General features: G+C 35.4%; 2 protein-coding genes across 2 annotated transcripts; both read left to right on the top strand.

Annotated features, from left to right (window-relative positions):
- The first annotated feature begins 4,492 nt into the window (after positions 1-4,492).
- Positions 4,493-14,290, top strand: LOC140164659 (prominin-1-like). The gene is made up of 9 exons (XM_072188006.1): positions 4,493-4,692; positions 4,880-5,000; positions 5,625-5,691; positions 6,151-6,246; positions 8,713-8,897; positions 9,846-9,917; positions 10,853-10,993; positions 13,464-13,540; positions 14,260-14,290. Exons 1-9 carry the CDS (start codon positions 4,493-4,495, stop codon positions 14,288-14,290), a joined length of 990 nt encoding a protein of 329 aa, XP_072044107.1.
- A 2,084-nt stretch (positions 14,291-16,374) lies between these two features.
- LOC140164650 (prominin-2-like) lies at positions 16,375-24,183 on the top strand. The gene is made up of 9 exons (XM_072187998.1): positions 16,375-16,384; positions 16,667-16,818; positions 17,640-17,711; positions 18,389-18,475; positions 19,843-20,052; positions 20,769-20,858; positions 21,483-21,789; positions 22,632-22,690; positions 23,097-24,183. Exons 1-9 carry the CDS (start codon positions 16,375-16,377, stop codon positions 23,100-23,102), a joined length of 993 nt encoding a protein of 330 aa, XP_072044099.1. The 3' UTR covers positions 23,103-24,183.
- The last annotated feature ends 3,041 nt before the right edge of the window (positions 24,184-27,224 follow it).

The following is a 27,224-nucleotide window of genomic DNA, read 5'->3' as shown; positions in this document are numbered from 1 at the left end:
TAAACATTTATAGCAAATAAATTTGTTAATTTATGTAACCAGTTCTTAAGCTCAAGCCCTCTATTTACATTAAGAATTGAGCAGTTAATTTTGATTCATTAGTAGTGGGGTATTTACACTTGAGCTGTCCAAAGGTCAGGATTGCCATTGCAGTTGGTTTTACAGCCCAGTTGGGCTACTTTGGATTGAAAACCTGACAGGATAGTTTTGATGGCCATTAGCAAATGAGACTTTACCTAAAGCTTATTCAAGATTACTTGACAAATCAGTTGCATTTTAAAACTTGTCATTTTGGTGTAAAGTAGAACAGATACAAAGATTGATTAGTAAAATATTGGATTAAAGGAGGATTTTGTGATCCTAGCATCCTCTTTTTATGACATTTTTCAGTAGATATCCACGAAAAAAGCTTATTTCCAAAATTTCAGTTGATTCAGATTTTGCGTTTGCGAGTTATGCATGATTATGTGTATTACACTGCTCCATAGACAATGTGTTGTAATTTCGTTCTGGTGCACCAGAACGAAATTGAATTTAGCGATATTTTGCTAAACGAATTAATCTGCAAGAAATATTTGGTACATAAACATTATGTAGCCAGAGGTATCCAGTGGTGTAAAAATCTCAACTTTTTTGGGAAAAGTGGGGGATGAGGCTGTGGATCACGAAATGCCCTTTAATTTGGACATTAAAGGCCCATTCTGTGATCCCAGCGAAAGTGCAAATAAGTGTATATAAATTGCATACATGTGAAGGATAAGTCATTAAAATTGCCATTAGGTATTTTTGAAATGAAAAATTTGGTAAAAAATTAGGAAAGCTGTATTGACACAGTTGAATCTGCCCCATTCAAATACATGTTAATTTCTCTACTTAAATTACAATTTCGCATAAAATGTCTTATTTTGTCTTTAATACACAGCTTTTAGCTTAAGGACTAGCGGACACATCTATGACACCAACAAAGGTGCCAAAATCTTAATTTTCATGATTTGTACAATCCTCCGGATGAGCAAATTAATGAATGGTCCTTTAATTTTAGGTGTATTGGGTAAACAAAATGGCAATCCTGGGGCTTCTCCTTTAACAATAATGTATAAATACTGCAATACATTACAAATATTTTGTGAGTGATTCTAGTTCTTATTTCTATAGAGTTTATGCTGCATTCAAAAGATATAGTTTTAACATGTTTATGGGCTGAATTGCTACTTATTTTAGAATACTGATACAATGGATGTGTTAGTGTCATGGAAATTTGATAAAACTTGGGAAATCTGGCAAAACTTACTCTTAAAAAACCCACCATTCTGTTACTCAGTTACTAGTTACACATGCTGTAACTAAGATACAATCCCTGTGCAAATATTCCATCACACAAAATGCGACTTGTACGTACAAAACCAGGAACTTGTTGGTAAATATATCTTCTTTTGAGATAAATTACCTGATAAGATTGGAAAGATACATAACATAACAAATTATCAACATTCTGAAAGTTAGGATGCGGATGCGGTACCCATATTATTACTTATCAATGCATAAAAATATTTAATATAGTGGCTATATCTTCATTCATTGACGGAATTCATTGCTTTATTACGCATGATTGCATTAATGCTAATCTATGAACCATTGATGAATTGTTTAAATCTATCATCAAAGTATGATAGCTACAAAAACTATCAAAAACCTATAATTGGTATTGACTATTGACATGTTGCTGGTTTTGTGAACCCATGTCAGTATGCAAATGATGTTGTCGTCATAAGGTGAAGATGAATTCAACAAACATGAATCACCATTCTTGGTATATGTCATCAGTGTACACCTTGTGATGCATCATGCACATTTCTTGGATTATTATTAGCAGCTCTTGTATTATGACCGTCAATGTTCATCGTGTTTGTTTACATGAATTGTAGCCACCAGGTGAGTGTTTCTCTTCTCTTTTCAACTATGTTTGAAAGTACAATTGTTACAATTTTAATACCGCAAGGCCTCAATATTAGAGAATGTTTTATGGGCCGCCTAAGTCTGGGTAAATATTTGGCCAAATTGTAGCTTTTTAGGGTGACATTTTGCCAAAACTTTTGTGGTTGGGTGATACTTGGCATAGCACACTGACTATTTGTACAAACGTCTTGGTAAATATTGGCTATAAACTGACTAGAGGTAGTCTGTCTAAATCTTAAAAGTAGTTGTCATGATGAATAATGTATATTCTACACAAATAACAGATCTTTGGTTGAAAAATATATGGTATGTTATACACCTTTATGGCAGGCATCCCTTTATAACAATGTTTTTTCCTGTATGAATGAGCATGAGCCATTCCATTGGGAGTCACCAGTCATTCCTTGGCAATTTTTAATGGGATTTTCCCGACACAATGTTAAGTTTAACAGGGGCATGCCCCCCCACCATACTCTGCACCAATGAGGCTACAGCTCTGTGAGTATTATAGTGGTGGCATACTGTACATTCTATGCTATATATACCTATACTCTATAATAATATTATTTTGCTTTGTAAATTACAGCGTAACTTCACCAGTCTAAACTACTACATGATCGCATAGACATCGAATAAGTAGTCGGCTGCAAGCAAAATGAAACTCGGCCACATGGTCTTGGTGTTATTTACCCTATTGGTAATAGAATTATCTGGCAAGACTTGCCAGGGGAGCCATCTAAGAGTTCTAATGGGTCAATTATATGGGACCCTCTTCCTTCACTTGGATCATTTGTTGTGGATCCTGAACAATACAAGAAGGATGGACACAGACCAGCAACACTGGCAGATATGTCAACTGGCTGGGTGGATTTTCTACAGCCAAAGGGATTTCCTATAGGTAAGGTTTTGAAAAACGAATAATATTTGTAATAACATCAGGTGAATAATAAGTTATCTTTCCAACTTAAATATCCTCATAAGTAATATTTAAAAGTAATAATTATGTATCATTTTATCCCTTCAGGCCTTCAAATTAGCTGTCCAATCCTACCTTTTTTAGCCAGTACCTTTGTGTATTTTCCCTGCTATTTGCTTTGCTTCTTTTGTCTGTTTGGCATGTTTTGGTACATTTTTGTGTGTTTATTTACTCTCTATGTAAGTTTTTGATGTTATTCATGTATAGGCATCCCTTCAATTTATTGTTTGTCAATATTGGGTTTTGCCTGGCATTTCGCCAAATGTTATAAATAAATAAATCAATCAATAATATTTACACCGGATGTCACGTTTTACTTTTGCCGTTTTGATAACTTGTTTCATACTTGTTAAACACCAACCTCAGGGCAGGCCTCTGACCCCTTGTCCACTTTCCAGTTTCCCAGGAAAGTTAATAAGATTATAATATTGCTAAACCTGACAAACAAAACTTAAAAACCTAATTCATCTATTCACCAACTATATACCCAATGACTTGTTCTCTTTTTCCTAGATTACATCGTACATCTAATAGAGCTTACCAAGGCAGATCTTGAGACAAACCCTCCAGATGTAATGGATGAAGTTCTATTGGTAGGTAAATGCATAAAGTAGTACTGAGAAATTCTAGGTGTAATTCCATAGGACATGCCATTACTTAAGATCAGGATCAGTGTGTCACAGTTCTATCATGCAGATGAAACATTTTGGTTCCAAATTTTGGCCCTAACTTAAGAACTTCAATGACTTTAATATCAAGAAGACTTACAATGAAAAGGTACTGTGAATTAAGGGCATCAGCATAAATCTTTTTTCTCTTGAGTTTTGTGATCTTTTTAAATATACCTTAGCAATGTGAAGAATAATGCATGGATTGATCCAGATATTCTAAAGAAAGTAAGCATTGGCATTTTCAGCTAAACAGATCATGTATAGTTCCCAAAATATGTAACATAAGAACAAGTTTCAGACACACTTTTTGGCCTGAACTCAAGAAACATGAGTACATCAGGTGAAGCCTATTAAGGTTAAGCCTGTTCATGGGGAGTGTGTGGTGCAATGGTTAGGGTACTTGCCTTTAGTGCATGAGGTCCCAGGGTTCAATTCCCGGCGGTGGCGTTTGCTGGGATATTGACTTGGAAAAAAAAATCTGAAATTAATTGGCAACCTCTGTAGATAGATTAAATTCAGACTTCCACTCTCCCCATGGTTCATTTAGAATTGGGTAAATGAATCATGAAAGTACTCCGTCCTTCGGAGGGGACGTTAAACCGTCGGTCCCGTTTGCAGAGAGCCATACCTGTACATGTATCTCCCAGCCAGTTTTCAAAAGAGTAGGGTGTTAACCCCTGACTGTTCCCAACCCGTCCCGGTGTTCAAATGGACCCCAATGGAAATAAGCTTCAATAGAGGCTTTCTTGGGTTATCCAGTGTTGTTAAAACCCAAAACAAATCAAATCAAATCGAATCAAAATTGGTCTCAAGACAGGGTCTGCAATTCAAGTAAGGTAGATACTGTGAGTAGAATATAATACAATGTGTTATCTTTTCTACATAGGGCATGGAGAGCTTTATAGGCATCATCATCTGCCTCATCATTGGTATCCTGTTTTTCCTCCTGTTGCCATGGATTGCTCTCATCTTCTTTTGTTGTCGTTGCTGTGATAACTGCGGAGGTAAACGTGAACAAGAAAACTCTAATTTATGCTGCAAGCAGATCTGTCTTAGTGTTTGTCTGGCGTCCTCATTAGCTGTGTTATGGTAAGTAGTTTTGCATTGTCCCCATTTAATTAAGTGCTGCACCACTTTTTGGTAAATTTCCACAAATGTTTTGCAATTTTGAGGAAAAGAAATTAGTCCACAGCAAGAATTGTAATTTGTATGTACATTCGTATCAATGATACACTATTGCATGATGTTACAAGTCATGTCATTTCTCCATTTGTAGTGCTGGTGTGGTGTGCATGGATACGTCCAATAAATTTATGACTACTGCCAAAGACTCATCTTTCCAAACCTCATTGGATATCCTACAGGATCTACAGACATTTATCAATGGCACTATTGCAGTAAGTACTATCAAGAATTAATGAATTCAAATAGTTTTGTGCGCAATGCTCATTAATAGACTCTTAAGCCCGATCCTGACTCCACATCGCAGCGCGAAGTGATGCTATAAAAACTGTAATCTGAGCCAGGTTTTTACGAGCTCAGCGGTGAAAATTCTCATCGCGCGGTGGAAATTTCGGGCCGCGATGGAGTTGAACAATGTTCAACTTTTTTGCATCGCGCTGCGATATCGCAGCCGTGCACGCTTCTGATTGGCTGCTGGAAAATCAAGGTCGGCAGAATGCTGACACGTTTTAAGACATCACAACACCGCGCAATGAAATTAAAATGTACATTTTAAATTCATCGCGCGATGTTTGAAAAGCATCGCATCGAGCTGCGAAGTGGAGTCAGGATCGGGCTTTAGACTCTATTAAAAGGTGTATTTATCTCTGATTCTATAAAAGTTCAAAACACATGCTGAAGCAAATTTCCCAATTTGCCCAGTGATGAGAAAAACATCATAAGCTGTCAGGTAATGTACTAGAAGATATGCATCATGGGCAAATTTAGTAGATATCAGTTCAATATTTTGTATTATGCAAAACCATGAGGTATTTAGCATCTCTTTTGTTTCTTTACAGCAAGCTGGGCATATCTTGCAAGATGAATATAAATATGCAGAAAACTTGACACTAGTGGATCTAGAAAGTGAGTCCATATAATATTTATAATTTACGTTTATTTAACTTAATTGGTTTACTGTTGCTGCTTTTGAATATAAGTGAGGTATTAATATGGATAACTAGCATGGCCTATCCACACTTACCAGGGAAGATGCTTATGCATCATTCACTGGAACATAGAAACATTGCAAACTAGCTCATAAGATCAACTTGGTAACCACTGAACCCCTTCTATGATTATTATTGGATTATGATATTAACTTGAGATGAAATCAAATGTTTGATGACAATTTATCTACCAATGAAAAAAAGTTGTGAAATACTCAATATCTGTGTTCTGCATGTTTCATTTAACTATTTAACAGACCAGAGAAATAGGCTAAAAAAATATGACATCAATAATGTGAGTACCTTTGAAAGACTGCAACTATCTAGAGGTGAGGCTTTCTGCATATACTAATTATTTCTTTTGTTTTCTACACAGATGCAGGCACACTAATTGCAGAACCAATTCAGACTTATTTATTGGAGGAGGTCAAAGTCCAGTCATTGTTTAATGAGCTTGAAAAGTTAATTAATAGTAAGTTGACAAGTTGATATATATGTCAAGAATTTCAAACCGCCTACATCATCAGTGAGTAATGATGGCATGACGTTTGTTGTTGTTGTTGTATCTTGGTTTTTTGACAGTTGAAGATTTCCGATTCAAAAGCCAATAACTGCCATTTTCAAACTTTTTGAGTTAAGACCACCCAAAAGGCCACCAGCATGTGCTCTAATGGTACATTTAAATTGACACCCTACTTTAAAAATGTTTTCTCTCTGTTTGACCATATATATATTGCCTATATCCAGTACATGGGGGGGGCAGAGTCCCCCCTGACAAAAAATTAAAGAAAAAAGTGCCCCTTAAAAATGAAAGAGAAAATCAGGAGGGCAAAGGAAAAGAAAAGGGGCAAGGTACGCGTGCACATCATCCCAATAAGGCCTTTTTTTAAAGCTTGAAGACACGCAGTCTCTATATATTGTATGAGGCAACTGTAATTTTTTTGTCTGTGCCCCCCCAAATTTTATTTTGCCCCCGACCAAAACAGCTGGCTACGCCCCTACCTATATCTCATATATTGTTCAGCGTAAGAGCCAGTTTTATTTTGGGACAGTTATTAGCAACAAGACATACTCTGTGCAGACTGAATGAACTCGGATACTACTAAACTTGCCCATAATATGAGCCAAAATTCTGCTTGACTAAAAGAATGGACTCAAATATTGATGTTTTCTGTACCATTTGGCTATTTGATTATTTGTAAGGAGGTTCTCTTTTTTTTCTTCTGTTCTTTTAAATTTCATAGTAGCATTATGCATGAAACTTGTTGTAGAAATTATTTAGTTTTTATGCCTCCACCGCGAGGCATACTGTTTTTGCAATGTCCGTGCTTCCGTCCTTCCTGCCGTCCTTTCGTCCGGAGGCTATATCTCTGGCATGGATGGACGGATTGACTTCAGATTTTCAGGATAGGTGGGTCATGGTCAGAAACTCTGGCTACTTTTTTTTGGGTGAGGTTCAAGGTCATATACTTAGGTAAAAGGTCATTTGAGGTCATTTCCTTATTTACCTCTTTTCTCAGAGACTAGGGGTCGCACATTACTCAAACTTGGTGGGTGGGTGCATCTTGACCCCAGGCAGAACATGTTTGTATTGGTTAGGGGGTCAAGGTCACCTGAGGTCATCCAGGGGTCATCTGAGGTCAAATTAGCAAAAACTGTTGTATGGGCATGAAACTTGGTGGGTGCAGTCACCATTTAGATACAAATTTTTGGAAGGTCATTTTGGGGTCATCCAGGGGTCATCTGAGGTCAAATTAGTAAAAAGTCGTATGGGCATGAAATTTGGTGGGTACAGTCAATATTTAGAGTCAAATATTTGGAAGGTAATTTCGGGGTCATCCAAGGTCATTCAGGGGTCATCTGAGGTCAAATTAGTACAAACAGTCACATGGGCAGGAAACTTGGTAAACATAATCAACATATAGAGCCAAAATTTTGGAGGGTCATTTTGGGGTCACTAGGGGTCATCTGAGGTCAAATTAGTAAAAACTGTTGGATAGGCATGAAACTTAGTGGGTACAGTCAACATTTAGGGCCAAATTTTTGGAAGGTCATTTTGGGGTCACCAGGGGTCATCTGAGGTCAAATTAGTAAAAACTATCATATGGGCATGAAACTTGGTGGGTAAGGTCAACATTTAGAGCCAAATTTTTGGGAGGCCATTTTGGGGTCATCTGAGGTCAAATTAGTAAAAACTGTCAAATTCTTAATATTTGTCCTATGGGCATGAAACTTGGTGGGTATTGTCACCATTTACAGCCAAAATTTTTGAAGGTCATCCGGGATCACCCAGGTGTCATTGGAAGGTTGAAGGTGTCATCTGAGGTCAAATTCAGTCTGCTCTGTTAGGCTTGAAGCTTTGTATGAACTTTTGAGTGCCACATTGCTCCCTTTGGTGGAGGCATCACGGTCGACGCTTTGTGTCGAAAACCGCGACATCCGAGAACCGCGGTCCATCTAGTTGAAATATGTGTCAAAATATGAAAAACATAGTTTATTGGAAGAAGACCTGAGCATAATATGTGTACATCCACATCAAAATGATGCACTTATCGGCTGCTACATTTCCCATAGGAATAAATACCAGATTCATATCAAGTGTAGGTCACTTCAAATCATCCCCAAGTCAAATTGGATAAGAAATGTTATCTGTATTCCTGAACCATGTGACTTGGGATGATTTGAAGTGACCCCCACTTCGGATGAGTCTGGTATTTATTCCTAGCGATTATGTGAAATGAGATGCATGTAGCAGCCGACAAGTGCATTGATCGTTTTTTTTAATTCCTTGTCAAATTCTTGCGCAATGCATATAGACACATTCATATTTTTCTTATCTAGGAATATATGACTTGTGACTCTGTCAAGAAGTTATCAACAAGAATTTTTGAGCTGAGCATGTTTGACTGTGCATAATTTTCAATAATTATTATTTCAGATTTGAGTGATACCAGCTCTACTCTTCACAACATGAACATTTCTCGCATCTTCTTGATAAATAATGGAGGGAATTTGAACAGTCAGCTTGAGAATGTTACAGATATATTAGATAGTATCAATACTACATGTACTGGCTGTGTGCCATCTAATAATGGACTGACAAGTAATATTGACTATACACAGGTAAGCATAAGTACTCTTCTGACTATACACAGGTAAGCATAAGTCATAAGTACTCTTTTGTCCCCAAACCAGTACATATACCCAGATCCTGAACACTTCAAAATCACCGTAGGTGATTTCATCAGAGCCCAGAATTAGAACAGTAAGGACTAAATATGTCCTCACCATGCATACCACAATCCTATGCATCTTGTTCCACAAGGAATGTTGCACAGTAACTAAGAAGAAGTTACAAGTAAGTTATCAATGAAGTAAATAAGTAAAATATTATATGATATGTGAGATGAGATGATCCACTCAGACCAAAGTCAGACATTTTAACAATTTTTGTTATTGTTATTTCTAACTTACTCAGTACCTATTGCTGATGTTGAAATCTGTAAGTACCAGGCATACTTGGTTGCAAAGTTATCAACTTAGTGTGTGTCATGTATGTTTTTTGCTCCTTATTTTTGCCTATATTTCATTGTCATTGTTGCTGACTTTGTTTTGCTTGGATTAGATTGTGTCACAAAGTATTCACTTCTACTGGGAATTTCAATTGAATGACTCAGCTTTCAACAGCTCTATTCAATCCAACCGCGATCATATATCGCTTATTTCAAACTACAACGCGAATGCACGACCTTGGATACAATACTAACCAATCACAAGTGAGTTGGCATGGTCTGATTTACTTCCGCCTCACACACACACAAGCGTCCATCCCACAGGATGTTCGTCGGATTGTGCAGCTGTGTTCATTCAATTGAAATTCCCAGTATAGATTGGTACCTCCAGATACATGATAAAATTGAAGCAATAAGGCCTTAATATTTTCCTTATCACATGTTTTAGTGTTTTGTTGTTGTGATTTGAAAATAAAAGTTCATTTGATTGATTCTCTTAGTTGTGATTATACCGTACAAAATCACCTTTTTGCTTTGTTTTCCAATTTGATTCTTGTAGCTTCCAGAATTTGATGATCAAATCCATGGAGCTGAGAAAGCTGAAGCAAATATTACTAATATCTACAACCAGGTACAAAATGAGTTTATTTATCATATTTTTGGGATTCTCTTCAAATGTAGATAGATATTTCCCCAAATTCTGGAGTTAATTAAAGTTGCATGTTTCGTTGTGTTATTTCCTTTCTAAAAATATGATTTCCTGATAATATCTGTCTGTTATTGCATAAGATATGAAAATAAAGTCTTATTTTGTCAGTCAAATGTGAATCCTTGAGATAGAACAAAATTGTTGCGGACAAGAAAATAAAATGGACTATTCCAGTTGAAACCCATACACCCCCTATGGAAGACATGATCTTAATCCTCAACACAGGGGGATGTGAATTTCAAATGAGATTTCCTGAATGGATGACTCCATTTGAAATTTTCACTCCATGTGGGGGAAATTAAGGTCATGTCTTCCATAGGGGGCATATGGATTTCAACTGGAATAGCCTGATGTTTGTTTGTCCTCCACAAATAGTCTGGGGTAGGAGTAGATAGGCATAAAAAAACTTTTTTTTATGGTTTTCAAAATTTGTGTTTGTAAATTTCATAGTCCAAACTGCATGGAACTTTGCAATGAAACCTAATTAGATGTGAATATGGATATATCATAATTACATCACTTCATTCATGTTTTGAAGCAAGAAGTGTGAAATTACTTTTTTGAAATCTCTAGTAATTTAAACTACAATTACTATGAAACGAAAAACACTTTTTATGAGATGTATAAAATTAGAGTAGGTATTCTTTTGTACAGTAAAGACAACAAAAAGAAACCTTTTACTAAATTTCAAAATTTGACACTGAAATTGGAGGATAAATAACAACTTTTTTTTGCCTTATTTTCATAAAATCATGATATTCATAATTCAAAGAATTTGTGTCCTGTGAACATAAATAATAGAGCTAAAATTAAAAAATTTATAATAAATGGTATTAACCCCCTTATTTTCTTTCCAGGGTGTTGCTGCATTAGATCAAATAGCACAGACCATCAATGATGTTGCCAAAGACCCCATTACTGACGTAGAAAATATTCTTCTTGAAACCAGTAACAATATAGCCAATGTGTACACAACCATTGATGACAGGCTGTCAGCAGTAAGTTGATAACTCTTGAATTGGTTTTTGATTCATTTTGATTACTTTGATTTTAAGAAAAGTAGTTGCCAATTAATAGGCTCACAAATATTTACTGTAAAAGTAGACATTTTCGCGGGGTTTTTATTTTCGCGAATTTCGCGAGTGGACATAAAATCGCGAAAATAAAAACTCACAAAAATAACCTTTTGCATTAGGTTTCTATTGTATCAATATCAAAACCGTGAAATTTAACTCTCGCGCAATTGGCAAAATCTTCAAAATCGCAAAAATATTGACTTATATTTACTATAGAAATATTTCGTGCAAAGTAATTGCATTCAATAGTGATTGAGGTCAATCGCAAGAATATTATAAAACATCAGACTGTAAGACGAACAGTCAAAATATAAACTAAAAAGTCAGCAACGGACTTTTTTAATTAAGAAAGCAGAACAGTCAATTATGAATTTGTAAGATTACAAATTTTCGTATCAAGAATTTCTAGCACTCGGGAAAGGCCTAACTTCATACCAAATCCAGAAAACCTAGTATCGTTTAAAAAACGACAGTTTTCCTTCTACCAAAAACAAAGTTTATGTTTTTGATCCATCACACAAAGAACGGCTCTTTTCAAGAGCCACCGAAAGTTCTAAAAAGTAAGTTTACTTTTATATAGGTTTGTGAAAGGGACAGCTTTTACCCTTCAAAAGTGATAAGTTTATCATGACGAGATATTACGGAAAGTATTCTCCAGAAATGAACGGCTCTTTTCAGAGCCACTAAAAGTTCAAAAGATAGTCGGTTGACCAGTGAGTCTTCTGAGGAGTAGAAATTATTTATAATTTTTACTTAATGCATAGGTCAGAAATAGACCTTAACAGTGCTACTGATGAGATCCCTTGAGGATCGAAACAGGCTTGTCTAGCTAACTGTATGCTTTTTATCCAAGCCGGTCGGCATCGATATTTTATTTATAAGTAATAGTTATTACTTATAATAAGAAATATTTATAGTGTTTTTAAGTTTAAAAACATGCAGACCTATACATGTTTTAAAGTGATGATGTGTTCACGCACTAAGTATAGGTTTCTCTATTTTTGGTAAGGGCGTTCTAAATTTAAGATATTCAAAGTTCTGAATGTCGTAGTAATAAATGAAAACCACAGCAAAAAAGGTTTTATATATGAATGGTAAGCCTACCATTGCATATGATGCTAAGAGGTTAGCCGATTCTACGCAGATAAACGAGAAACGGCGAGAAAAACAGCATCGTCTCTGATTGGCCATTTTAGCGAGCTCCGCGATTAGCCAATCTTACCGTCCAATCAGGCATCCCGATTTACCGACCAATGAGAGTGCAGCAGATATAAGATAAATAGCGATGTTCTCAGTAAGAAACGTCATTCTGTAGCGGGTCCTAGTCAGGACTCGTTATCAATTTCAGAGTCCAGTAGAGGACTCGCAGTCACCATCGTCAAGATTAAAACCTAGTCAGGTTTTCATCATTCGGTATCAAGTCCTAGTCTGGACTTGATATCAAACTCGAGTCCAAGAGAGGACTCACAGTCTTAATAATAAATAATTGCTTTCATGCCTTACGGAGCCCTTCTATATTGGGCCTGCGGCCTTGATGTTTTTTCAAACCTAGTCAGGTTTCATCATTCGCATCGGGTCCTAGTCTGGACTTGATATCATACTCGAGTCCAAGAAAGGACTCTATAGTTTCTAAAAAGAGACAGAAAAGGTTTTCGAATCAAGAGAATGAACGGCTCTTTTCAGAGCCACCAAAACTTCACAAAAGACCGATATGATTGGTATAATCTTTTAATATTCATAGTTTTGAATGTTATAAATGATCTTTCAATATTCATAGTTTTGAATATTATAAACCAAAAAGTATGACTTTGGTTATGTATGGATATTTCTTTTTAGAAACCAAGATAAGGTTTCAATATATAGGCTGTTAGTATATAATTTAGAATTTCTCAGCAGAAGATTTTCTAATCTTTAAAGCAAGGTTAAAGTTTTATAACAAGGTTATTACTGGAAGCAGGTACCCTCTGTGCCCTTCGCCTTTTTATAATTTTACAGTACTATGCATGGTGTTCACTGCCTATATCTTTGGACGATGGTTCATACATTTTTTCGGTCATGTTGAGCTTGGTTACACTGCCATGTAAGATTGTGTTTGGAGTGCGCCTCCACTAATAAATCTATTCTATTCTATTCTATCTTTGATTGTTGTCCCTATTTATTTTTATTATGCAACTTCAAAAATATGCAAATGCAAATGGAGTCCCCCATTCAGGTAACTCTATTCGAGATTCATACTCCCTGTGTGTGGAAGATTAAGGTTATATCTTCAAAAGGGTGTGTATGGCAATCAGCTAGCATATAGCCCAATGCCTTTGAGGTTCTTTTTCCAGTATAGTACATGTATATCAAATATCAGGGAGTGAAAAGACCATTTGAATATTTTTGTAACCAGATTTCAGATGAAATGGGGGAATATGAAAACCGCATACATGACAGACTTGATGTGGCTGATGACTACCTTCTGTACAGGTAAATATTCCAAATATCATGGCATTCACATATATGCCACATAAAGTTAACCTGCCACTGTGTCAAGGTTTTGTTTTCAAATAAATGTCATATTTTAGTGAACCAAGAATGTTAATGGGATTCAGTAGACTGGTCTCAAGCTGAGGATTTAACAACATGTAATTCCGGAAAAACAGACTGCCAATTCCTTTAATGTCCTCTTGCATTTTATGATCCACAGCCTCATCCCCCACATTTCTCAAAAAAAGTTGAGATTTTTATACCACTGGAAACCTCTGGCTACAAAATGTTTATGTACAAAATATTTCTTGCAGATTAATTTGTTTAACAAAGATATCACCAAATTTGAATTTCGTTCTGGCATTCGCTCGGTCGGGAACATTGTCCACTTCGTCGCCTTTGCACAAGCGCGCGCGTATAGCAACCAGTTTGAGAATGGGGAACTGCACATGCGCACACTGGTTTTACAAGGCTATTTTCCCTTTGTGACGTCAGTCCGACCAAGAGAATACCAGAACACAATTCAACACAGTGGCCTACGGAGCAGTGTACGAGTATACACATAATCATGCATAACTTGCAAAAGCAAAATCGGAAACAACTGAAATTTTGGAATATGCTTTTTTCGTGGATATCTACTGAAAAATGTCATAAAAAAGAGGATGCTAAGGTCACAAAATACTCCTTTAACTTCATTGGTTTTGCATTGTAATTTGTAGGTATAATTTGAGTCAAACTGGGGACTACTGATCTGATTCACTATTTGAAATGCTTTATTATTGCTATATTTTTTTCTTTCAGAGATTACACAATGCTTGGTCTCATCTTGCTATGTTTTCTCATCTTCGGTATATTTACCATTGGACTTATATTAGGATCTATTGTTTCTAAAGACATAGATCCAAGAGAAAGGTCGTCTGCTGCTAACTTTTGTGGTAACTTCCTTATGCTGTAAGTTGATTGGACTGTAGACAAAAATAAGACAAAAAAGGTTTATGTCAGCAGAAAGTGGAGTAAACCCACTCAGTATATGATTCTGTTGTAGTTAATGCATTAAACTTTGTTTGTAACTCCCTCTCACCAAGTAATCCTGTTTTGTTTTAACTTTCTTTTGTTTTGCTGTCACCCACTGATTTCTCTCAAATATTCCTAAACTAGTTTGTTCAATTCAATTCAATTCAAAGTAGTTTATTCACATATGCTTATCCATCTTAAAAGTGTTCAAAGTCCCCCATTGCCACAATAAGGGCAGGCTCTGATCTAACCAGGCCACAGGAGGCATTTTTTGAAAACAATCCAGTAAATATCATCATTATCAACTTGTATAAGTACCATGTGGGATATTACTGAAATGCTTACACTCCTAGCATATTTATGGTGCAAAGTTGTGAGCTTTTATTTTTCCTAGGTATTTCAGCATTTTGGGGTTCTTTTTCTCCCTATTTTCACCTGTATCTTACTTTTTACAACTGCCTCCTTTAACCTGGTTTGATCAGGTCACATATATTGAGGGCTCGGCGCAATACTACCTCATTTCTATTTTTTGGCGGAAGTTAGATTTTGGTACAAAAAAAATCAGAAAAAAATTCTCTTTCAGTAATAACACAAAGCCTTATCTCCAGAACACACCCATTTCAAAGTTATAAGCCAGTGTAGCAAGGCCTCATCGTATAAGTATAATAGTATAAGTAGGAGCAAATCTTCAATTGTCTTTTTCTTAAAATTGCCTAAATGGAGGTGAATATACACTCATAAAATACATCTATTATAGAAGTTGACATAACAATGAACCACCTTCTCCACCATATATTTTCTTTATTACCCCATGAAATTCTCCTGATTCCAACTGAATGTAAACTTTCCTTAATAGTGTGTTTTCCTTAAACGTAACACTTATTTGTTGTAATCACTATTTCATATTTTTGTATTACAGTGGTGTAGTACTAACATTCCTACTAACCCCACTACTGATGTTATGTACATCTGTCTTCTTTGGTGTTTTTGCTCCTATCACCTTAACATGTAAACCACTCAAAAGTTTACAACTCCTCAATGAGGTATGTTAGGTAACAAACAAACGTGTTAACAATACTATAAATAAATTGTACATGAGGGTTAGAAACAATACCATTTTTACAAAACTCAGAATCAGATGGAAAAATGACCGCTATTGCTGGATTCATACTTTTCTGCCACTTTACCGTTCTGATGACGATTTTGCTTCACTTAAGCAGTTGCACCAGAAACGCTAATGGTGACCTGTGGCAAGTTGATATATTGATCACTCCATCACTTTTTCCCAAGCTCTGAAAATCTGACAAGGGGTGGGGGAATGGGGACAAAATAATTGTGTCGACAATGTTTTTGGGTTTTAAGAAGTTGATGCTAGAATCACAAAATACTCCTTTAATTGGAAGACATTATGGACAAGGATGATAAAAGTTGGAACAGTAGTAATTGTGATTCCTCTCAACAATTAGCTTATTTTGCACATAAATCTCTATCTATAATCACACAGGAAATTGAATTTTCAAGTTAACAAACCTCATGTTCGAGTTAGGCTAAACCGTACATCAATATCCTGTTCATCTCTTTCTTTGTTTGCAGACAATAGACCAACCAGACTTGCTATCAGAAGGCTACTGGCTAGGGGATCTCCTCCTGCGTAATTCTTCTATCCCTCTAACATCTACATCTATTCTGGAAGACTGTGAGCAGAATTCTTCTATCTACAGTGCATTACAATTAGAGAATATTATTGATGTCAATGATTTGAAAAAGGTGAGAACTGAATGAAATCTTACAAGATATTAACTTACTGAGTTGCTAGGAAGATGATCAATGGTACATGCTTGTATCTTGTGGCATGCAAGTGATGATAAGGTCTCAGCATTCAGCTATTGTTGCAGTGTGAAAATATGTTGAGGTCATTAAAATTGTTCTGTGTGAAATTTGATTTTCTCTTACCAATTTTTGTTTGATTTTAATACATTGTAATGCCAAATTTGAGCAAATTTTTCAACTTGCTTTCTGCTGTTGTGATTTCCAATGTGCATGTACTTTTCTACATTAGTTCAAAATAATGAATGATATGATAATTTGTTCATATTTAGATCATTTCTGAAGTTAAAAACCAGACAGCCAAACTGATAGATGAGATAGACATAGGGGATGTTGATTTGAGTGATTTAGTGCCAGATAATCTTGGACCATTGCTTCAATATTCTGTAGATCAGATTCAGTTGGATCAGATTGATTATGTTGTCATGGAAACACTGGTAAGTCATATGAGAATATCAATGAACACGATAAAAACAATATTGAACACCTCAGAACTAAAAGGGGGTTAAGTCACAAAATCATGAAAAATGAGTTAGTGCTTGTTTCTGCTACAATGGGGCTATATACACCTATTATGCTAATTTCATAGTAGAATAAGTATTGAAACTACATGGACAAACCATCTCCTTGCAATGAAACTACATGGACATAACAACCTTCTTTACCATTTATCCTGAAATGCACTCAATTTGACTTAACCGCCTTTTAATTATGAGGTCTTCAATTGTGTATTTATTTTTACCAAGTTTGTTTGTTTAAAGGGTCACTCGGTGTAGAGGCACATTTGGGTCCTTATGGGCCCAGGCTCAAGCACAATGCTCAAGCCAAGCTAAAAACCTATAAGCATCCTGGCCTATGTGAAAAGAAAGAAACTTTATTGCAAATAAAGAACAAGGAAAAGAAGGCCACTCCCAACAAATCATGTCAACAATTTTACTGTTAGCCTTTGAGCCAAGAGAGAGGAAATTATTAATTCAATCTCAACTGCTACAGAGGTTGTAATTAGAGGTTTTGGTTTGACAGTTACTTTTATTTATATTATGTGGGTTTTGTTTGAAACCCTAGTAATTATGTCCAAAGATACATGACTTGAAATCTTTTGATCTTCCTTTTGTCCTGTCAGATTGAAAGTGTACCTTGAAAAAGAAAATCTGGCAGTCTGCATTTTTTAATCAATCGATCTTTGATATCTAACTTAATAAGTTGAGTTTCAACTGATTCAGTGTTTATAACTTGTTCCATTTTTGCTTTTCAATAGTTACAAGAGAATGTGACAACAGATGATTTGAACGCATATTCAAGAGAGCTGCAGACAACTGCAGACAACAATGTAAGAAAAGTTAACATTTGTTTCAAATATGTTCAGGAAAATATATATGTTCATATTAGTAGTTCATGCATGATGGGTACAGGACAGTGGTCTTAGCTAGAAAGTGACGTTTGCCCATCATATGCATTACCACAGGAATTGTCAGTCCAGGGGGGGTCACTTTCATTTCAGAAGTGATGTTAAGACCTCCATTTTCAACACCGCTCTCACACAAAGACCCCTTATTTAACAATTTAATTTGTCACCCAAAGGTCTTTATTGATTAATTTCAACAGCAACATTCATTTATCACTGATTTCGTTGCTTATTTTTAAACATCAAAGCCATTGAATCCATATAAACCTAAAAATTCAATGTAAGACTGTTCTGGCTATCACCAACAGCCATATTTTTTGGTAAATTCATGTTCTCACAGAATGTCCCCATATTTTTGACCATTTATATCATCTTAAATACAGCTGTTGAGCAATTTATGTGAAGAAAATGATGTAAAATGTCAACTCATCAAATCATGAAATCAGAACTACAATTACTGACATCAGCCTTATTTGCGGTTTGATCCCATATTCATCCCATTATTGAAGACATAAAGGCTTGTTACATAAAAAGAAATCAGAGAACGAAGAAAACAACACATTATTTATACAGTTTATTTTGTATCTGTTTGCTTGATTTAGGCTCTTGTGGCAGATGATCTTAGGCAAGTGGCATCGGATTTGAGACAAATTCAGCAAAATACTGTGCAGGTTATGGAGAATACTATGGTGAGTATGGAATGTGCGTGACTATTTAGATATTATGCAATGAAGCACAGTGTGTGAATCAGCATGTCAGAATAGAACCAAAACAAGTACGCCATTTGTATTATTCAAGTAATACTTTAAGTATTGGCCTCTTTGGCACACATCAATCATATCCCATTTAGATGGCATTTTAGCAACATAAAGGTAAAGGAGTCGAACCTGTATTTACAGGACGGAATGCCCATCTCTCTTTCGTTAGCGATAAGGCCAGACTCCACTGGGAAATGTTGCTGTGAGTGGATCCCCACACCTCCTCCACAGCGAGTCTATTACCTTCCCAGCATTTAAGAATGGCGGTACCCATTTGTACACCTGAGTGGAGCAGAGTATTTGAGATAAAGTGCCTTACTCAAGGGCACAACACGATTGCATCGCCTGGGCTCGAACCCGCATGAGTCAGAGCCCGTTCCGCTTGCCACTATACTCCCTGTACAACATATTGCACTACAAATGTGTCATTTTGATAATATGAGGCGGTAAGTTTAACATTTCCTTCTTTTGTGCTTGATCACATCACATATTATACTTGTATTTAAGGAAAGCAAATAAACCTTTAAATTAGTCAATAATGTACCACTTTGTGGGCACATAGGATACATGTCAAAATCACACTTACTACACCAAGGTTGTAGCTACACTTGTTGGGTGTAACTGGCACCAAAAAGAAATTAATTATAATTTTTTTAAATAAATGATTTTTTCATCTTAAAAAGCAAAAAAGAACCACCCATTTTTAAGGGGGTGATACCCCTGTACCCTATTCCCTGACACCTCGCATTTGCTAAAATGATTGTGCTCTGAGCCAGCACTCCAACTGTAAAGTACAATTAGCCTATACTCAAATTGGGCTAGCCACAACCCTGTGCTACACATAAAAAATGTTTTACATGGGCACAAGGGAGCTTGATCTCCCTGAATGAATGTATTAAAAAATACATTTGATGGATTGTGAGATACCAAGAACACATACAATGGCCACTGTTAATGCCAGCCATTGCTGCTTGAATAAAATAATCAACTCATTATATTCCCCCGTATATTCCATTCCATTGAATGCCATTTGATTACATACAACAACTTAATTTCATAGTGTTAAAAACAGCAAGAAAGATTTCCAATTTTTTTTTCTTTTTCGATATGGTTTGCTTGTGTTTGATTTTTTTTTTGTGAAGCATTTTTCCCCCTTTCCGTATCATGCATTTGCAGATTTAAGTTGCCTTTGTTATTATCTTAAATATCCAAAGAATACATATATTTGTAAGTACATTTTAATATGATATTTTTTACCCCAAAATTTATTTGCTATTTAAATGTTTGTCTCATCACAGGCATCAATGCTTTCTGACTCACAACTCTTACAAGCACTCATACCACAATTAGAGTTGGCTGTTAATGAAACTGGCAAAGCTGGGATTGTGGTAGAGTCTAATTTGAATGATACCAAAGTCTTAGAAGAGGTATTGGATGCATCTGTGTCAAGTTATCTGGATGTGGTCATAGGGTACATGCAGCAGTTTGTTGATGTAGCAATAGACCAGGTAAGTTAGGGATAACATTTTGTTTGTTCATCACTAGAAACAGAAAACATGAAAATTTGTCAGCCATCTTTCTTTCTGTCTTGTTGATAGTTTGTGTTATACACCTCATATATAGATTCCTGTCATCTGATTGGTTAAAAGTGGGGCACTGTTTTAACTATGCCCTGTATTTGAGAGAATTTCATCAAAATGAACTATGCTCGGTCATGGAAACTAACTATTGACTGGTGTGCATCCCGATTAAATTCTACACAATCACAACATCCCCATACATCCATTTAACAAGCATATTGGGTTTTGATAATCAGTCTGTGTAAGATTTTAAAACCATTATTATTTATTATTATTATTTATTATCTTTACCCAGGGTATGCCCGAATCAGCTTAAAGCTGTTCTAACCGGGGCCCTGCGCCACATGTCCTAGCATGGTTTTGAAATCACCTTAGGCCTATAATTTTAACCATGACCCTCATAGCAGTCAATATTTGTATACTATATTTTCTACTTTCTGAATAGGATTTACATGGCATATTCATATGTAATATTTTGCATGGTAGGTAATATTGATTTAATGAAATCAGAGCTTTTGGTTCTACTAGGAAGACTTCCAAAACAAGTGCATTCAAAGAAGTTTGAATGTTATCACAGTTTAAATTTGTATGTGTCTATTTGTCTTCAATGGACATATTATTAATACCATTTTATTATTTTTCAGTTGATATATGACTTTGGTAGATGTTATCCAATACGAACCATCTATGATGCAACTATCAATCTTATGTGTCATTATGACTTGGAATCGTTGGTAAGTTGGTAGAATAGTGTAAATTGTTTTGGTCATTATGATTTTCTTTTGAAAATATCAGTTATCAGTTTTTTAAATGCACAATTTCATTGTCCTTGAAACAGATTCGCCATTATTAATTGTGATGTAAGCTAAGAATGACCTACCAGGGAGATGATTTTATCCTACATAAGCTTTACAGACTAAATCAATATCATGTTTATAGTAGCAAAATGAAGAAACAAACATCATTAAATCGAAGGGCCATGTGGCTAAATTGGGCACTCTCATTGCAGCATGCATATAAACAAAGTACACCTCATTAATTTGCTTGCTTATTGCATATGACACAGTATTTGCTTGGTGTACTCTTGAGCATTCAGTTACTTCTGTCACCTCTAAATCCAACATCGCATCAAAAACATTCCTGAAGTAATAATTCTTATAAGAAATCCATATCTGCTGTAGAATGTATCTGTTTCTACAACTCAACTGGAAATACTTAAATGGCTAGTAAATGGATGGCTTGAAAAATGGCAAAATCTCAGTAAAAATACCATCAACATGAAACCTTTCAGTTTATTGTAAATGTAATAATCACCTGTTCATTAAAGAAAACAGTGTGATTTGTTTTTAATGTTACAGAACACACTATGGTTTTCCCTTGGATGGATTGTATTTTGGATGACAATCAGCCTCATATTTGCCGTCAAGTTAGCCAAATATCTCCGTCGCATGGATTTCGTCAAGCTTCCCAAGAATCAGGTAGATAGAGTCAGGACTTATTCAGATGATTATGATGATGGTCTGAGTCACTATGACAACCAGGCCTACTATAGCCTTAACCAAGGAGGATCCGGTAACCAAGGAGTTTCCAGTAACCATAGTAATATGGTTAATGAGGATCATGAGATGATACAAGTCATAGGAGGGTCTGCAGGACATAACAATGGTAAGATTTGTATGTGAAATGCTTCCTACAGTATGATACCTTTTATTATAACTCTTGTTCAAATTATAAATGTGGCAGAGAAACTTATTTACTATTGGTTAAATACACTGGGATATTTTATTTTATACATCAAATGCACTTAATGTGTCCAAGTGCATATCAGGCTTTAAAAATGGTTTTCTCAGAAGAAAATAGTCAAAAGAGGCAATTGGAAATGAGCATCCAATAAAATATTGGATTAGGAGTTCCTAACAAGAGCTTTGTGAAATATTGTACATTTTGTGCCATTTACAGTGAAAAATTGCAAACTATTTAACACATTTTGATGTGATGAAAGTTTACAAAATTATGAGCAAATTGTTTATAACAATAAAAATTTGACAGAAGCAGAAAGAAAAAGAAAATGCTGCCATTGAAAGAAGACAAATGTGGTCATTCGATCGGCAAATGTAAAATGTAAATGATGCCGCTTTGTGAGATGGAGTAAGAAGGTTAATCACTCATTTCCGATTCATCCTCCCCCGCCCTCCTTGGCTAATATGATTTTCAAGATTTTAGGTGGAAGATCTCTTCAATACAGTATAGAAGTCCTAATTTATGATAACATCAATAATAATATATCATAATCATTGTGATCACAACATATTGCTGAATGGAATCCAAGTGTAAATTGTCTGTATTGATCAACAGAGGGCAATATTACCAACTTTTTACCAGTGTAAAGCTGTACTTTGCTCATGCTGGACGAACCACCTTTACGTGTGAGATAGGGGCAGTTTATAGTCAACTGTTATTCAGCACTCTGCAAAAATCATAACAATGTATTTTGATTGTTTTCACAGAGAAATCTGGTGCCTGGTCTCAACCCTACCTACCCCCACCACCATATGATGAAATTGATGTAAGTTTAAGCTTATTATTTTAAAAAAATATGGGCTCACAATCACATAAATGTGTTTTTCACCCCATAACTGTTTGGCTAGTGTTGTATGCAAGTGGAGCTGTGTGCAACAAAGAGGTACATACACCCATCTTAAAATCAAATTATGATTGCAAGAAATTCTTGGGAAAATCCATACTATTATGAGAAGAGCACAGTATTTCTATCTATACACCCAGGTTAATACCCAGTGGTGTACCAGGCAGGGGAAGATTTTCCCCTTGTCTCAAAATAGCAGAATAAAATCAACACATTGTTGTGGACTTGTGGTGTTCATTTGGCTAGGTACACCACTGTTCATACATTTTGAAAAGTGTCTTTGAAAGAAAGTGAAATTTTATATTTGATTGTTTCTTTTTTTCCCAAGGTGTAAGAAGAACTGGACCAGAAGAAGTGTGTTGAGTTACCAGTACCAGTGTACCACCGATCAGGATGTGCCATGATTACAAATATGGGCTTTGAATTGAATTTGCTATGGTGTTTTTGATGCTCACATTAGCTCTGCTCCAGTGGAGGCACCCAGGGTGTTACTTATTGTATAAGTTCTTGTAGTTGGGATTAGTGGACAGCAGGAGCCCTCTGTTGCGATTTTGCCCGTGTGAAGTTTGCTGGTTTTCTGGTTTTTATGTGCATAGATCATCTCTGCCTTTATCTTCAGGTTCGTCTTGCACTAGACTACACTTGCACCACAAAACTATGGGGCTGATCAACCCACACACTGCCCCAAAAAACAAAAGAACAAACAGGTCCCATGTTCAAATCCTAGATGGTCAGTGATTTGTTTTTGACTGGCTGCCATTTATCTTTGTGGGGACTTGTGTTAAAAACCATTGCTTTAAAACATCAACAAAGTTTGTAGAAACGTGCAGCTAATTTCAGATTTGCTTGCAGACCTGATTTCGTAAAGGATGCTAGATTGGCATTATAGACCAGACTGAGGTATTAATCCAACCCACATGGGGTTGTTGCCAAGTTCAGGATTATCATTTAAAACAGTAAGGTTAAAATTCCATCAAAATTGGACAAGTATTATATGATTATTTCAGAAAAACAAATTATTTGACCACTTTGTTGGTTGTAATGTAAAAAGTTGCTTTCCAGGCAACAGCAAAAAACAATTCATCAGTCTTTTTCTTTGTAACAAAAAAAAAAATTTACTGGATTTTTTCAATAGAGAAATACATGTAGAAAATGTGGTACCCCGGCAAAACATTTTAATAATATTTAAATGTTGGGTTATATAAAGATCATGAATACATTTTTAAAACGTTATTGTAAAATATTTTGGGCAAACATTTTTGTAAAATATTGTCAACAGTTAAAAATAGATTGTTTTGCATCTGGTTTTCAAAAATGTTTTATGAATATTATTCAAACGTTTTTATACCCTTTATATAACCAGACATTTAAATTTTTATTGTGAAACGTGTGTTTGCTGGGATATTTGCTGTATAGTAAAAATGAAAGGTGTGCAACCTATGTGAAATTTTTTTTTTTCATCTTATTAAACGGGTATGATCAGATCAACAACCCCATCCCCACTGTATCATATAAATATGGAGATTTCAGCATCAGAAGAAAACTCTACAGGTACAGGCTCAATGTCAGATACAAAAAAAATGAAAATATCTGCCCACCCACCTTTAAACAAGAAACAACTCCTTTAACTTGATTGGGTCACTGTATTGCTTTGTTCAGTTTTGGCTCACAAAAAAAATCTGGAAAAGGCTTCTCATCCGGCAAAAGTAGTGGCTTATGGTATTCATAAGTATCAAAGGAGGTTGTTACTAAATTTGCTTCTGGTGCACCCTCATTATTGGAGTAATATAAAGCATTTTTGTAAATTACAAAAGTTTTAGATTTATTTTTATACCACATAGTTATAAGGCAGTTGGGATTTGTAATAAACAAGTAATAATATAATATTAGGCGCGTGAAAGTCGATTCTGAGTTTATCGTCCCCCACCCGCGTCACTTTTTGGAAACCAAAAATACCCGGGTCAAATTTTCAAAAATGCCAAAATAATTCATTATTTTCAAAGTATCGGTGTTTTCACCAGTTTTAGCAATTGGAAATATATATTTTTGTTTGTATAACATATAAATTCATAACTTGGAAGCAAAACCAGGCTCTTTTCTAACTTTTCTAGTCCATACCCATATAAAAACCTGTTTATAAATAACATGTATGAGTGTGGCTTTAAATCAACATGCATTTTAGGTCAATAATGAAATCTGATGAAATAATGAAAAATGAAAAATGAAAAAGTCACCTCACCAACCCGGGATAAACTCGGAATTGACTTTCATGGGCCTTATCCTGAATATAGTGAATTGCTTAATGTCAGAAATGTGCTTCCATTTTTGTCCTCACCGAAATTCAGAAAGAGACTATGCAGCCCAGTGACGAATCTAGAGCAGTGGGGGGGGGGCAATTTGAAAAAAACGATGTAGAAAATGTAAAAATTGGCCGAGAAGCAGGCGGCTGTCAAAGGGATGATGTTCCCCTGAGAAGTGGACAACTTGGTGACCATTTTGGCATTATTATTGTAGTTTGAACAAGCCGAAAATGACGGCCCAATTGAAGCCATTCGTGGACAAGTTTTCTCTATTATTGCTTTAAACATAAAGTGTATGGCCGGGTAGTATGGTGTCCAAAGCAGAAGCGAAAAGGGGAACTTCTTTATGCATACGCAAGGGGGGTGAAAATTTTGCAAAATGAAGGCCCAATTGAAGCCATTTGATGGACGAGTTTGAAACTATTATTGTGTAAAATTTTAGTATAAAAAATTAGAAATTGTGTGAAAATTAATGCCCAATTGAAGCCATTTGTGCCTAATTATTTTAGTTATTGCTTAAAACATGAAGTGTATGGTTGGCAAAAAAGGTCACTTGTTTATCCATACGCTGGGGGTGTCTGGGGGGCATGTCCTCTCTCAAAAGTTGGACCATTTTGCAAAATAAAGCCCCAATCGAAGTCATTTGATGGATGATTTTGACACTATTATTGTGTAAAATTGTATATAGTTAGATTTTGACGATGAATTTGATGTTGCATTCTAATTCATGTCAGTACCTGCTTGGCGCACGGTTATTTTCTTCATCAGCATGTCCATACGAATACTTCTGCCAAAATGACAACATATCAATATTTATTTATTTAAATTTATTTGTTTATTTATAGTAAGAAATAATAGTGAAACCATCGCTAGATATAGTGCTCAACTAGGCCTATAAAATATAGGAGCAAAATATTGCTATGTATTAAAATTCACTAGTATAATTTTGTTTGCTGAAATGAATAAAAATTATAAACATAAATATTTTTTTTTAAATAAAAAATTCACTTGTATAAATATAATTATTTATTTATTATCTTATTTTATTTAGCATATATTTTGATTCAGCTATTTATCAGTTATTTATTTGCCTTCCATACAAGAGACTAGAGCGATAACCGCACCATAGCTGAACCATGTGGCTTTGCAGTATATTGTGGTAGGCCTATACCACTGTCATCATTGCATTTAAATTTCAGCTCAATTGAAGCATTTTGAAAACTTGACATTTGACCCCTTTATTGCCCCTTAATGACCTTAAATGAATTTTAAAATATTTTAAACATGTTTAGAATGTCATAAGGATCATTGCGTTTAAATTTCAGCTCAATCGGAGCATTTTGGAAAACTTGACCTTTGACCCCTTTATGACCCCTTATTGCCATTAAATGAATCTTCAAATGTTTTTAAAATGTTTAGAATGTCATAAGGATCATTGCATATAAATTTCAGCTCAATTGGAGCATTTTGAAAACCTTGACATTTGACCCCTTTATGACCCCTTAATGACCTTAAATAATTTTTTTAATGTTTTAAACATGTTTAGAATGTCATAAGGATCATTGCATTTAAATTTAAGCTCAATCGGAGCATTTTCGGTTAAAATGACCTTTTTTGACCCCTGGATGACCTCTGACGTTTGGAAATATTTTTATTATATTCTTTATGTTTTCCTCTTTCATATGACACCACTCATGGGGTCATACCTTCGTGGCATTTAGAGATATGTCCATTTCAGACCAAATGGTTAGTCAGTTAGTAAGCTAGTAACATACACTCATATAGGCTGATACCATTTCATGGTTCAGCAAAAATGAGAGGGGGTCTCATGTGTTAAGTAAAGACGTGATGGAAGTATAAGAGTTTGAAAGAGCAATCAGTGGGTGGAATTTAGAGATGGTTGAACCCGAGACCTCCGATGACATGTGTTTCTTTGTATTGACCCTTTTATGCAGAAAGAGCTGTACTTCATGAAATCAGATATGATATTTGTACCTCAAAAGTTGATAAAACATTTAGCAACTGAAATGTTTGCAAAAAATATACATAAGTAAATAAATCTATTTCCTATACATATTGATGCAAATTGATACTTTTCTCCGATCCTGACTTTGCTCACATTTTATAGGCCTTGATGAGCATGGCACACATCGTGA

The sequence above is a fragment of the Amphiura filiformis genome, chromosome 1 (assembly GCF_039555335.1).
Source record: "Amphiura filiformis chromosome 1, Afil_fr2py, whole genome shotgun sequence".
NCBI lineage: Eukaryota > Metazoa > Echinodermata > Ophiuroidea > Amphilepidida > Amphiuridae > Amphiura > Amphiura filiformis.
The sequence above is the reverse complement of the archived record's forward strand: the minus strand, read 5'-3'. Positions and strand labels throughout refer to the sequence as shown.